General features: G+C 40.0%; 1 protein-coding gene across 1 annotated transcript; it reads right to left on the reverse strand.

Annotated features, from left to right (window-relative positions):
• Positions 1-229: 229 nt before the first annotated feature.
• On the reverse strand, positions 230-13,526 carry LOC306863613 (palmitoyltransferase ZDHHC20-B-like). The gene is made up of 13 exons (XM_079407050.1): positions 13,377-13,526; positions 12,782-12,808; positions 11,965-12,059; positions 11,601-11,721; positions 8,456-8,525; positions 8,276-8,308; positions 8,056-8,176; positions 6,905-7,037; positions 4,668-4,794; positions 3,584-3,676; positions 3,378-3,493; positions 3,252-3,299; positions 230-713 (listed from the first exon to the last, which is right to left on the reverse strand). The coding sequence occupies exons 1-12, from the start codon at positions 13,492-13,494 to the stop codon at positions 3,256-3,258; spliced, it is 1,098 nt and encodes a 365-aa protein (XP_079263176.1). The 5' UTR covers positions 13,495-13,526; the 3' UTR covers positions 230-713; positions 3,252-3,255.
• Between the last annotated feature and the right edge of the window lie 112 nt (positions 13,527-13,638).

The raw sequence follows: 13,638 nt of genomic DNA on the forward strand, positions 1-13,638 counted from the left end.
AGATCTTCAGTTATTTGCAGGCATTTTTCCCTCTGCCTGGACACACTCCGTTGCACTTTGTGAACATATGTATGTGTGTGTATATATATATATATATATATATTAAAAGAATGTTAATGAAGTTTAAATAAAAAAAGAAAAGTATAATAGTCCATAACGTAAAAGTGCAAATGAGCACCTTGCGCTCTGTGGTGTCTATTAACTCTGGAGCCAACAACACTGTGGCACGTAGGATTCCAGATGAGCTCAGTCACACCGTTGACTTGGTATGGATCCAGAAAATAAAACATTTCCCATCTTTCCCTCCCGTAAATAGCAGTTGGTACCAGATATGGTGCATTTCTGGTAAACACTTGGAGAACAGTTTTGAAATTTCAAGCGCCTGTATCAATTCACATGCACATGAAATCTGCATGTCTCGTGAAGGCCTGAGCAACAAATCAGTTCGCTGTGCAAAAACATTGGACGTGAAAGACATGCGTGCAAATCTTTCTGTTAAAAGAGTGCGGCTACTATAGTTGGACCGGGAGCATGTGAGGACAGATTTGGGACGCTCCAGAAGCGATGGGCAAAGGAAAGTGTTCAGGAGCTTTCAGAGAAAAAGAGCTGTTTAAGGCATCAGCTTTGATGGCTGTGATTCTCCTCAACAGTCCCCAATACTGGAAGTCAAAGGCACGAGACCACTGAGGATTCACCCCTCACCAGCTTCAGTCCTATTGAATGAAATGACATTGTAACTACAGTTCAAAAGTTTGTGGTCAGTAAGATTTTTTTTTTTTGTATCAAGGGTGCATTTATTGTGTAAACTCTTTTCTGTTTTATTTATTTCTTCATTACTCAAGTCTTCACTGTCACATGATCCTTCAGAAATCATCTTACTGACCTTAAAACGTTTGAACTGTAGTGTATATTGTGCAAATATTACATATACAGTTGGGCAAAAAAAGTATTTAGTCAGCCACCAATTGTGTAAGTTCTCCCCCTTAAAAAGATGAGAGAGGCCTGTAATTTTCATCGTAGGTACACTTCAACTATGAGAGACAGAATGGGGGGAAAGAATCCAGGAAATCCCATTGTAGGATTTTTAATGAATTCATTAGTAAATTCCTCGGTAAAATAAGTATTTGGTCACCTACAAACAAGCAAGACTTCTGGCTCTCACAGACCTGTAACTTCTTCTTTAAGAGGCTCCTCTGTCCTCCACTCGTTACCTGTATTAATGGCACCTGTTTGAACTCGTTATCAGTATAAAAGACACCTGTCCACAACCTCAAACAGTCACACTCCAAACTCCACTATGGCTGTGTCCAAATTCAGGGTCTGCATCCTCCTTAGGATCCTTCCTACCCGGTTGAAGGAGGAGGGATCCTCCGACGTCCGCAAAACCCGGAAGTCGGTGTTTGTGAATTTGGACAGCCTACCCTTCTTTCAGTTCCCTCCCTTGCCCGTTGCTCATATCCTGTCGCCTAGCAACCGTGACAGCGCCAAGCAAGAAGCCGGAAAATGGACAAACAAAGAGTTATTCTCCTCATTTGAATTCTTTTGGAAGAAATAAAGCAATTAAATAAATTAAATACTTTCTTTGCTCGTTGTCGGAGAGTTTTTTATATCAGACTACAAGACAGTCACATCCAGGTAAGCCATTATAGCCTATTTTTATTTGTTTTTAAGTATTCTACTAATTTCTCCTACAAATTCATTGAGCCGAAGCATAAACTTTAGCTTGTTTTGTCAGAGAAACTCCTCTCCCACTCCGCTACCGCTCGCTTCGTCCGCCATTACGCTCTGCCGAAAAGAATTATGGGATAGGTAGGATGGGAAAGGATGCACCACACCCATCCTTCAAATTCGGGGAAAAGGAGGACGTATTTGTGGGCCGCATTTGAAGGATCCTACGAATTTGGACAGCCTTCGTCGCGGCGCTGTGACGTAACATCCTTCAAATGAGTACTCCGAAGGATGCAGACCCTGAATTTGGACACAGCAATTGGCCAAGACCAAAGAGCTGTCGAAGGACACCAGAAACAAAATTATAGACCTGCACCAGGCTGGGAAGACTGAATCTGCAATAGGCAAGCAGCTTGGTGTGAAGAAATCAACTGTGGGAGCAATTATTGGAAAATGGAAGACATACAAGACCACTGATAATCTCCCTCGATCTGGGGCTCCACGCAAGATCTCACCCCGTGGGGTCAAAATGATTACAAGAACGGTGAGCAAAAATCCCAGAACCACACGGGGGGACCTAGTGAATGACCTGCAGAGAGCTGGGACCAAAGTAACAAAGGCTACCATCAGTAACACACTACGCCGCCGGGGACTCAAATCCTGCAGTGCCAGACGTGTCCCCCTGCTTAAGCCAGTACATGTCCGGGCCCATCTGAAGTTTGCTAGAGAGCATTTGGATGATCCAGAAGAGGATTGGGAGAATGTCATATGGTCAGATGAAACCAAAATAGAACTTTTTGGTAAAAACAACTCGTCGTGTTTGGAGGAGAAAGAATGCTGAGTTGCATCCAAAGAACACCATACCTACTGTGAAGTATGGGGGTGGAAACATCATGCTTTGGGGCTGTTTTTCTGCAAAGGGACCAGGACGACTGATCCGTGTAAAGGAAAGAATGAATGGGGCCATGTATCGTGAGATTTTGAACCTCCTTCCATCAGCAAGGGCATTGAAGATGAAACGTGGCTGGGTCTTTCAGCATGACAATGATCCCAAACACACCGCCCGGGCAACGAAGGAGTGACTTCATAAGAAGCATTTCAAGGTCCTGGAGTGGCCTAGCCAGTCTCCAGATCTTAACCCCATAGAAAATCTTTGGAGGGAGTTGAAAGTCCGTGTTGCCCAGCGACAGCCCCAAAACATCACTGCTCTAGAGGAGATCTGCATGGAGGAATGGGCCAAAATACCAGCAACAGTGTGTGAAAACCTTGTGAAGACTTACAGAAAACGTTTGACCTCGGTCATTGCCAACAAAGGGTATATAACAAAGTATTGAGATTAACTTTTATTATTGACCAAATACTTATTTTCCACCATAATTAGCAAATAAATTCTTTAAAAATCAGACACTGTGATTTCCTGGATTCTTTCCCCCCGATTCTGTCTCTCATAGCTGAAGTGTACCTATGATGAAAATTACAGGCCTCTCTCATCTTTTTAAGTGGGAGAACTTGCACAATTGGTGGTTGACTAAATACTTTTTTGCCCAACTGTACAAATAGTGTTTAATGTGAAATCACCTTACCTGGCTATGACTCGCTCTCAATGGAGATAGTGATGGCCTCACTTTCATCTGAAAGGCAAGATGATGTTATTCTTTGAACGTTTTTCTGTCATTCCTTGCTAGAATGGTGCAAAATATGTAACCTACCAGACTTCAGGATATTTGTCTCTTTGTGATGATCTTCAATGTGGTGATTGTTGCCTAACAGATGGTTTTGGGACTCACTGAGAGGGGTGGTTTGCTCAGCAGACCCTTCTACAGCACTACGGGAAAGAACCACATGGATAGTTACAACTATTCATCTGGTTTTGGTTAGTGCCCACCCAAGAGTGAAAGAAGAAATGGCTCCTCACCCTTTATCCAACCCGCCAGTCTGGAGACATTCGGTGGGCTGCTCTGGATCAACAGTAACCAACCGTGTAGGAAAAGAAAAGCCGTCTCCTTGACTATAGCAGGAAAAAGAACTTAAATGTATCTTTTAAAAGATACTTTATCTAAGATAAGATAAGATAGATAAGATAAGATAAACTTTATTGTCCCGAAGGAAATTTGGGTTGGACACATACAATGCAATATCTGCTGTTTTACACAAATAACATATTACGTACATTTAATACCTACAGCAACCCCTCTCTTCCCTCCCCATGATATATAGTGAACCACTAAACTGCACCCTACCTATTGTGCTACACACCTATAATCATCATGTTTTTATATATTTGCACACACCAGATAAAGGAAAAAAAAAAAAACTTGTTGACCTCTAGCCAACTTATCATTTAATGCTTTAATGGACAGTGGGACAAAGGAGTTCTTAAAACGATTAAGCCTACACTTAGGAACTCCGAAGCGCCTTCCCGAGGGAAGAAGTTGGTACTCAGAGTGAAGGACATGAGTGGGATCTGAAATAATTTTTTGAGCCATCTAATTTTAAACTAGATTTTTAGAGGAAAATGTCATATTTGACCATGCAAAACTGGCTGCATTTATTTGGCTAAAAAATACAGCAAAAACAATAATATTGAGAAATATTATAAAAATTTTAAATAATTTTGTATTTTATTATATTTTCAAAAGTAATTTATTCCAGTAGTGGCAAGACTGGATTTTCAGCAGCCATTACTCCAGTCTTCAGTGTCACATGCTTAACATATGTGGAAAATGCAATACTTTTTTTCCAAGACTCAAGAGAAACCTTTGTAACATTATAAATGTGTTTTGACCAATGTAATATATACTTTCTAAATAAATGTATATATTTTTTTTTTATTACTTTTAAAAAAAAAAATTATGTGTCACTATTTGATTGCACTGTAGTGTAAAAAAACACACCAAATTGTAATACTTTGGGTTTTCAAAAGCATTAACCTTAACTATGAAGCAAAATGTGGCCTTAGTAATGAAAACTAATGAAAATAAGTTAATATTTAGACTCACCTGGTAAAGACAGGAAGTAGCCAGTACAGCTTCTGGTCCCCAAACACCTGAGCAATGTTCTTGCTGAAGCCCAGGGAAAATCCATTTTTATCAGGACCATTTCTGAAGACCGGGGCTCTGAACGCTTCTGAACATAAAGAATAACACAGAAGTGGCTTAAAATGCATACACCTTTTTAAAAGTTTGTGTTCAGTAGTTTTTTGTTGTTGTTGTTCGCTTTAACTACTTTTATTCAGAAAGGAGGTAATACATTTACCAAAAGTGACAGTAAAGACACTAATAATGTTACAAAAATTTACATATCAAATAAATGCTGTTTATTTAATCCTTCCAATGATCAAAGAATCTTAAAAATGTGTCACGGTTTCCACAAAAATATTCATCAGCAGAACTGATTTCAACATTAATAAGAACATTTCTTGAGCACCAAAATAAAAAAAAAGATTTGTGTGACACTGAAGACTGTAGTAATGTTGCTGAAAATTCAGCTTTGCCATTATACACTCACCTAAAGGATTATTAGGAACACCGGTTCAATTTCTCATTAATGCAATTATTTAATCAACCAATCACATGGCAGTTGCTTCAATGCATTTAGGGGTGTGGTCCTGGTCAAGACAATCTCCTGAACTCCAAACGTCAGAATGGGAAAGAAAGGTGATTTAAGCAATTTTGAGCGTGGCATGGTTGTTCGTGCCAGACGGGCCGGTCTGAGTATTTCACAATCTGCTCAGTTACTGGGATTTTCACGCACAACCATTTCTAGGGTTTACAAAGAATGGTGTGAAAAGGGAAAAACATCCAGTATTCGGCAGTCCTGTGGGCGAAAATGCCTTGTTGATGCTAGAGGTCAGAGGAGAATGGGCCGACTGATTCAAGCTGATAGAAGAGCAACTTTGACTGAAATAACCACTCGTTACAACCGAGGTATGCAGCAAAGCATTTGTGAAGCCACAACACGCACAACCTTGAGGCGGATGGGCTACAACAGCAGAAGACCCCACCGGGTACCACTCATCTCCACTACAAATAGGAAAAAGAGGCTACAATTTGCACGAGCTCACCAAAATTGGACGGTTGAAGACTGGAAAAATGTTGCCTGGTCTGATGAGTCTCGATTTCTGTTGAGACATTCAGATGGTAGAGTCAGAATTTGGCGTAAACAGAATGAGAACATGGATCCATCATGCCTTGTTACCACTGTGCAGGCTGGTGGTGGTGGTGTAATGGTGTGGGGGATGTTTTCTTGGCACACTTTAGGCCCCTTAGTGCCAATTGGGCATCGTTTAAATGCCACGGCCTACCTGAGCATTGTTTCTGACCATGTCCATCCCTTTATGACCACCATGTACCCATCCTCTGATGGCTACTTCCAGCAGGATAATGCACCATGTCACAAAGCTCGAATCATTTCAAATTGGTTTCTTGAACATGCCAATGAGTTCACTGTACTAAATTGCCCCGCACAGTCACCAGATCTCAACCCAATAGAGCATCTTTGGGATGTGGTGGAACGGGAGCTTCGTGCCCTGGATGTGCATCCCACAAATCTCCATCAACTGCAAGATGCTATCCTATCAATATGGGCCAACATTTCTAAAGAATGCTTTCAGCACCTTGTTGAATCAATGCCACGTAGAATTAAGGCAGTTCTGAAGGCGAAAGGGGGTCAAACACAGTATTAGTATGGTGTTCCTAATAATCCTTTAGGTGAGTGTATAAATAAATTACATTTTTAAATATATTTAAACAGTAAATAGGTATTTTAATTAGGAATAATATTTCACAATATTACAGTTTTACTGTATTTTAAATGCACTCTTGGTGAGCATAGGAGACTTTTTCAAAATAATAAAAAAAAATCTTACTGACCCCAAACTTTTGAATGGTAGTGTAGATGCATGGCAAACCACAACATGAGCTCTTGTCACTGAAGCTGACTGAGTGAATTTATGCTTTTTCAAAATAAAATTACAGGGCCTGATGGAAAAACAAGCAGGGAACTGCTTCAAAGACTGCTGGACCGATCTGGTCAACACAAGGAAATCTGAATGACCAGTTTACCAAAATAAATCTGAACAAGGTTTAGCCTGTGCACAGCAAGTCTACTGTTGTTGCTATGGTAACCATAGTGAGCAAGTTGTCTAGAGGGATTACAGCTTTGTTAGAAACATGAATCTATCTATACAGCACATGTAAACAAAGATACAGAGAAATGAGGTGGTCAGGTGTGTTACCTATGGTGGACCTGTTTTTTCCCACAAGCCACAAGTGGTAAGTGAAGAGTGAAAGAATGCTGATGCAGAACATGGCCGCCACAAAAAAGAGAAACAAGACATGGAATTTGGCGTGAGACTCTGGCAGGTCACTCTGAGAGAGGGGGGAGAGAGAAAGAAGAGCTGTGAGACAAAGATCAACAACCAACAAGACATGGGCAACAGGTCACTCTGACACAACTTGACAGGAACGTTAGGGTCACAGGGTTAAGGCGACAAAAAACAGTCAATGTAACTCACTGCGCATGTAACACTGACACGTTTACTAAACACTGTGAGGGATTACCTTTGGACAATTCTCTGCCGATTTCCTCCGGCAAAGCTTAGTGCAAACAGAGACAGACTGTTAGACACAGAAAGAGCACAGCGGGAGAGCAAAAGCTTCGAGTGCAGAGAGACACAGGCAAGAGGGGATTACAACAGCAAACAATAGCTTGTCGAAACATGTACACTACTGTTCAAAAGTTTGAGGTCGGTAAGTTTTTTTTATGTTTTGAAAGAAGTCTTTTTTGTTCAAGGCTGCATTTATTTGACCAAAAAATTTTACATTGTTAAATACTAGTTCTATTTTAATATATTTTAAAATTGTATTTATTACTGTGATGGCAAAGGTGAATTTTCTGCATCATTACTCCAGTCTTCAGTGTCACATGATCGTTCCGAAATCATTCTAATATGCTGAAGAATCTCAAGAAACATTTCTCATTTTTATCCATGTTGAAAACAGTTGTGCAAAAAATAAAGCTAAAAAGAACAGTATTTATTTGAAATATAAATCTTTTGTATCATAAATGCTTCTACTGTCACTTTTGCTTAATTAATCACATCATTGCTGAATAAAAGTATTCTTGATTTTATTTTAAAAATCTTTCTGACTCTTGAATGGTAGTGTAAACAAACAGATGAAATGGAAAGGACAGCATCTATGAGGGTGGCAGAGTGGACAAGACAATGATGCATGACTAGCACATGGAGGAAATACCGACAGGAACCTGCTAAAATCACATTTCTATCCACATAATGACCTACCTTCATATGACACAATATGGCAATGAAAACGTTTACAAAAATGTTCACAAATGAGTATGATGAAAGGTAAGGGATCTACTCACTGTCCAGAACTTTATGAAGTATTGGAGGACAGAAGCTGCAATGAATAGGCAGTAAACAAGCGAGTAAGTCAGGAACAGGATGAAGAACTTGTAGTTGGAGAAACCCACACAGTTATTCACCCTGTAGAAGATAGAGAGAAAGAGAGATGTTAGCAGGGTGTTCTTCACATTTATTTTCAACAAATTCAATTTTGGTGCCAACAACCCGCATTTCACTCACCATGGACAGTGATGATCCATCTTTAGTACACACCTGTCAGTAACAAGAACAAGCACTGAGTTTAAAGCCCATTCAAAAAAGACCAAAAAAATATGGTGTACTGAGTTGCTAAAATGACACAAATGAAACGTGAAAGCAAAATGTCAAAAGAACTATTCATGAGACACTACAGTAACTTACATGTCACATGCAGAACAATGATGACATCTGTCTGGCTTGATGACCTGGCAGCGATCACAGTACCGGATAGCTAGAAGATGAGGGGGAAACAATTATTCCAGTTTCTATGCCTATTTTTATGGCAAAATCCAGGTTAAAATAGACAATAATGAAGGTAATAATACATTGATATTAATACAAATAAATAAATGTGTATGTGTAATAATAAAATAAGAATAAATAGATAAAAATAAAAAGAATAATAAACAGATCAGAAACAGAATGAGCTTTATTGGCCAAGTATGTTTACACATGCAAGCAATTTGTTGTAGTGACAGAAGCTCCACAGTGCAACAGAAAGACAGCAACAGGACAGGACACAGATAATAAAAGAATAATATACAAATATCCAAATAGGCAATGTACAAAGCAGCAAAAACACAATATATAATATAGACAACTATGTATGTACAGGTCAAGTATGTGCAAATTAGAAATGAGAAAATAAAAATAAAATAAGTGAGTGTGGTGAATGGATAATATATTATAGTTGTGTGTTCCACGTTTATTGTTGAGTGTTCATGAGATGGATTGCCTGAGGGAAGAAACTGTTTCTGTGTCTGGTCGTTCTGGTGCTCAGAGCTCTGTAACGTCGACCAGACGGTGAGAGTTCAAAGAGGTAGTGTGCTGGATGTGAGGGGTCCAGAGTGATTTTACCAGCCCTTTTGCTCACTCTGGATAAGTACAGCTCTTGGAGAGTGGGGAGGGTTGTACCAATGATTCTCTCAGCAGTCCGGACTACTCTCCATAGTCTTCTGAGGTCAGATTTGGTAGTTGAGCTGAACCAGACAGTTATTGAAGTGCAGAGGATGGATTCAGTGATGGCGAAGTAGAACTGTTTCAGTAAGTCCTGTGGCAGGTTGAACTTCCTCAGCTGGCGAAGAAAGTACAACCTCCGCTGGGCCTTTCTGACAATGAAGTCTATGTGAATATCCCACTTCACGTCCTGGGAGATGGTGGTGCCCAGGAATCTGAAAGACTCCAATGCAGTCACAGTGCTGTTCATGATGGTGAGTGGGGGGAGAGCAGGGGGGTTTCTCCTGAAGTCCATGATCATCTCCACACTTTTGAGCATGTTAAGCTCCAGGTTGTTAAGACTGCACCAGGCAGCCAGCTCCTTAACCTGCTGTCTGTAAGCAGACTCGTCACCGTCCTGGATGAGGCCGATCAGTGTGGTGTCGTCTGCAAACTTCAGGAGCTTGACAGAGGGGTCTTTAGATGTGCAGTCGTTGGTGTAGAGGGAGAAGAGCAGTGGGGAGAGTACGCAGCCCTGAGGAGCTCCAGTGCTGATGGTACGAGTGTTGGATGTGAATTTACCAAGCTTTACTAACTGCTGTCTGTCTGTCAGGAAGCTATCGATCCACTGACAGACGGAGATGGGGGCGGAGAGCTGGGTTAGTTTATTCTGAAGGGTTTCCGTGATTATGGTGTTAAAAGCGGAGCTGAAGTCCACAAACAGGATCCTCACATAAGTCCCTGGTCTGTCCAGATGCTTCAGGATGAAGTGCAGTCCCATGTTGACTGCATCATCCACAGACCTGTTTGCTCTGTAGGCAAACTGCAGGGGGTCCAGTAAAGGACCAGTGATGTCCTTCAGATAAGCCAAAACCAGTCTTTCAAATTATTTCATGGCTACAGACGTTAGGGCCACAGTCATTAAGTCCAGTAATTTTGGGTTTCTTTGGGACGGGGATGATGGTGGAGCGTTTGAAGCATGAGGGGACTTCACACAGCTCCAGTTATCTATTGAAGATCTGTGTGAAGATGGGGGCCAGCTGGTCAGCACAGATTTTTAGGCAGGCTGGTGACACACCGTCTGGGCCTGGTGCTTTCCTTCTTTTGTTCTTCCTGAAGACCTGGCACACATCTTCTTCGCTGATTTGAATTGTAGGTGTGGGGGAGAGGAGGGTTGCTGGAGGTGTTAATGGTTGTGTGGAGAGGTGTTCAGGGCGGGTGTGGGGTGATAGTTCAAAACAACAATAAAACTGGTTCAAGTCATCTGCCAGGTGTTGATTCTCCAGAGTGCTGGGGGATGGTGACTTGTAACTGGTGATATCCTTCATTCCTTTCCACACTGAAGCAGGATCACTAAAAGATAATTTTTTCCTTAGCTTGTCAGAATAATTCCTCTTTGTCACTCTGATCTCCTTTTTCAGTGTGTATTTGGCCTGTTTGTACAAGACTTTATCCCCCTTTCTGTAAGCATCTTCTTTGGCCTGACGGAGCTGTCTGAGTTTTGCAGTGAACCACGGTTTGTCGTTGTTGTAGATTAGATGAGTCCTGTTAGGAATGCACATATCCTCACAGAATCTGATATATGATGTCACAGTCTCTGTGAGCTCGTCCAGATCGGTGGCAGCGGCTTCAAAAACAGACCAATCAGTGAGAGAGAAACAGGCTTGTAGATCCCGCTCTGTTTCATTAGTCCATCTTTTAACAGATCTTAATACAGGCTTTGCAGTTTAAGTTTAATACAGACTTTGCATTTACGTTTCTGCCTGTAGGTCGGAATAAGATGAACCAAACAGTGATCAGAGTCCTAAAGCTGCACGTGGAACCAAGTGATATGCATTGTTGTGTAACACTGATCCAATATATTACTGTCTCTGGTGGGACATGTGATGTGCTGTCTGTATTTTGGCAGTTCATGGGAGAGATTTGCTTTATTAAAGCAATAATAAACAATAACAAATTAGTAGTAATAATAATAATAGATATGTTGTATTCAAATATGTTTTTACAAGTTAACAATAAAGACAAAGCAAGATTATTCAATTTGATATTTTGAAATTAATTTTATCCTTTACTTTTTTTCTAACAAATTAATGCCCTCAATGTTTAAATATAGATTTTTCATAACTTCATAATTAGGGTGGTCATCTTGGCTGCCTATGAAGCTGGTTATCATCTAAACCTAAAAAAGCAGTGTGTGCCAATAGTCTCTTTTGGCAATAAAATAACTGAATTACTTAAAGTTTAAAACACATCTCACTCAATAAAACGGCTAAACTTGTGTCTGCTTGAATCTGGTGCTCTGGCCCTTGAGGTACAGTCCTGTGGGTAATTTCTTATTACATCTTATTTCATGTGTTTGAGAGTCTCTAACCTCCTGCCCCGGTGCGGGTGTAGAGGGGCAGACTGGTGGCCACTCTCTTCAGGATCTCCTGCTGAGTTTCTGGACGCTGTTCCTTCTCATACTGCTCTTTCTCAGATTTGGGTAGACAGAACTGACACACAATATAAAGCAATCAGCTCAGTGTGTGACAAATCAGCAGCATGTTACATTTGAACAACAATAGTGCATAAAATGATACGTATAAAAACACTCACTCCATGGAAACAAATAAATATTGTGTGCATTTATTCATAATGCCTGGATTAACATGTTATTATGCATATCACCAGTGTGGCATGTTACCATGGGCTGCATGTACAAAGCAAATAAAACTGTTTGTTTTATATTGCTGTACCTCTTTGGAAGGGGTGCTTGGTCTTGTAAAGATGGTTTTCCAGTACGACCACACAAACATGATGAACGACACATGAAACACAGCCAGATAGACAACTGCATGGAACAGAGAGAGTACAGTAATTAACAAGAAGACTGCATGAGCCCGCAGAGAAAAGGCTGCCAGAAACAGTCCGAGTATAAATCAGTCACGTTTGTGATTGCTGATGCAGTCTGACTGTGCTGGAAGAACGAAGTCAGCACAAGCACAGACCAAATAAACCCGTAATAGCCTGACAACTGTGCCAAAGTGACTCCGTACCTTTCTAAACATATGTACAAATATCTTTAACTCTTGAAATTAATTATTTTCCTTAGTATAATATATTGAATAGTTATTTGATTTGTGAATTTAGGAGGTCTTTTAAATAATTGATTCTGATTGGCCAGTTGGTCATTGGTCAAAACTGTTGTCCCAATTTATGCCTCTTGTATCATTCCAATGCCTTACTTTTATTATATAAAAAATCATTTCAATTCAAATCAATATTTTCTGTGCATTTATTTATTTAAAATGTTTTAAATTTAAATGAATTAATTTAATGTGTACCTAGAATGCAATGCAAACCGCTTTCGATAAAAGTGTCTGGCAAAATCCATAAACATATATATTCTTTTTTAAATAATCATTTTAAAATTAATGAGGAAGAAACTGGATTATATATGGTTATATGTATGTATATATACAAACAGTATATAAGCACCTTAAAGGTGATGCAACATTATGTACATTATGCTTTACTTGGCTTTTTCCTTTAAAAAAGTGAATGTTTACTCACCTTTTTCAAAAGTGCTGGGAATAGTAACTGCAGAGAATAAAAACAGAAAGAGAAAAAGAAACTGTTTAGCATTTGACTCATGACACATCTGCTTCAATGAACACTGCTGAAATATGAAATACACTTTATTTGGACATGTGACAGAAGACTTGAGGTTTGACTTTGTTAACATGTTTGCTTATAAATTATAAGCATATTTTCCATACAGGAAATATGATTTGTGCCATTATTTCTAAAGACGAAGAACCTGGACGCGTCACTAAACCTTACACAGGTTTCCTACTGTAACACTGTAAATATTATTTTATAAAAAATACAATGCTGCATGATTAAATACAAATATTAATTTACATTAAAATGATTAACTGCAAAATAAACGAATATAGTTGTCACCACCCAGCTATAAACACTTCCTGATCTTGAACACGGTGTAAGCACATCATCTGCTCAAAACCCATAATCCTTGTTGTTTTGCTTCCCGTTTAAAATCAGTACACTAATTAGCCAGCTCATGTAAACAAACCATTCAATGTTTCAGTTCAGTGACTTCCGGTAGGCGCGTGCCCCTCGGGTATGAATAATAAAGCGCACTTACACAGACACAGCTCCACCACGTATGCATAATACGACCAGCACACCACTAAGACAATAAATATCACCGGTATCCACGCTAGACCCCTCTGGCAGCATCTCAGTACATGTGTGGGCGCCATCTTTCTCCTTCCTTGACAACAAAAAGACGGGAAGAGAGGGATGTGATCCGTCCATCCGTGCCTCACCAACCCGGCTAACGTACGCCTTTGCTCCGCCTACCATTCGCTGTTCCACAGTGAAGGACTGGGTTATGAATATTCATG

The sequence above is a fragment of the Barbus barbus genome (genome assembly GCF_936440315.1).
Source record: "Barbus barbus genome assembly, chromosome: 44".
Classification (NCBI taxonomy): domain Eukaryota; kingdom Metazoa; phylum Chordata; class Actinopteri; order Cypriniformes; family Cyprinidae; genus Barbus; species Barbus barbus.

Excerpts from the sequence above, each read along its gene's own strand:
- LOC306863613 (XM_079407050.1), bottom strand. The coding sequence starts at position 13,494 with ATGGCGCCCACACATGTACTGAGATGCTGCCAGAGGGGTCTAGCGTGG. Across the intron at positions 11,722-11,964 it reads CAAGCACCCCTTCCAAAGAG|TTCTGTCTACCCAAATCTGA; the intron begins GTACAGCAATAT and ends ATTGTGTGTCAG. Across the intron at positions 8,526-11,600 it reads CACCCGCACCGGGGCAGGAG|CTATCCGGTACTGTGATCGC; the intron begins GTTAGAGACTCT and ends CTCATCTTCTAG.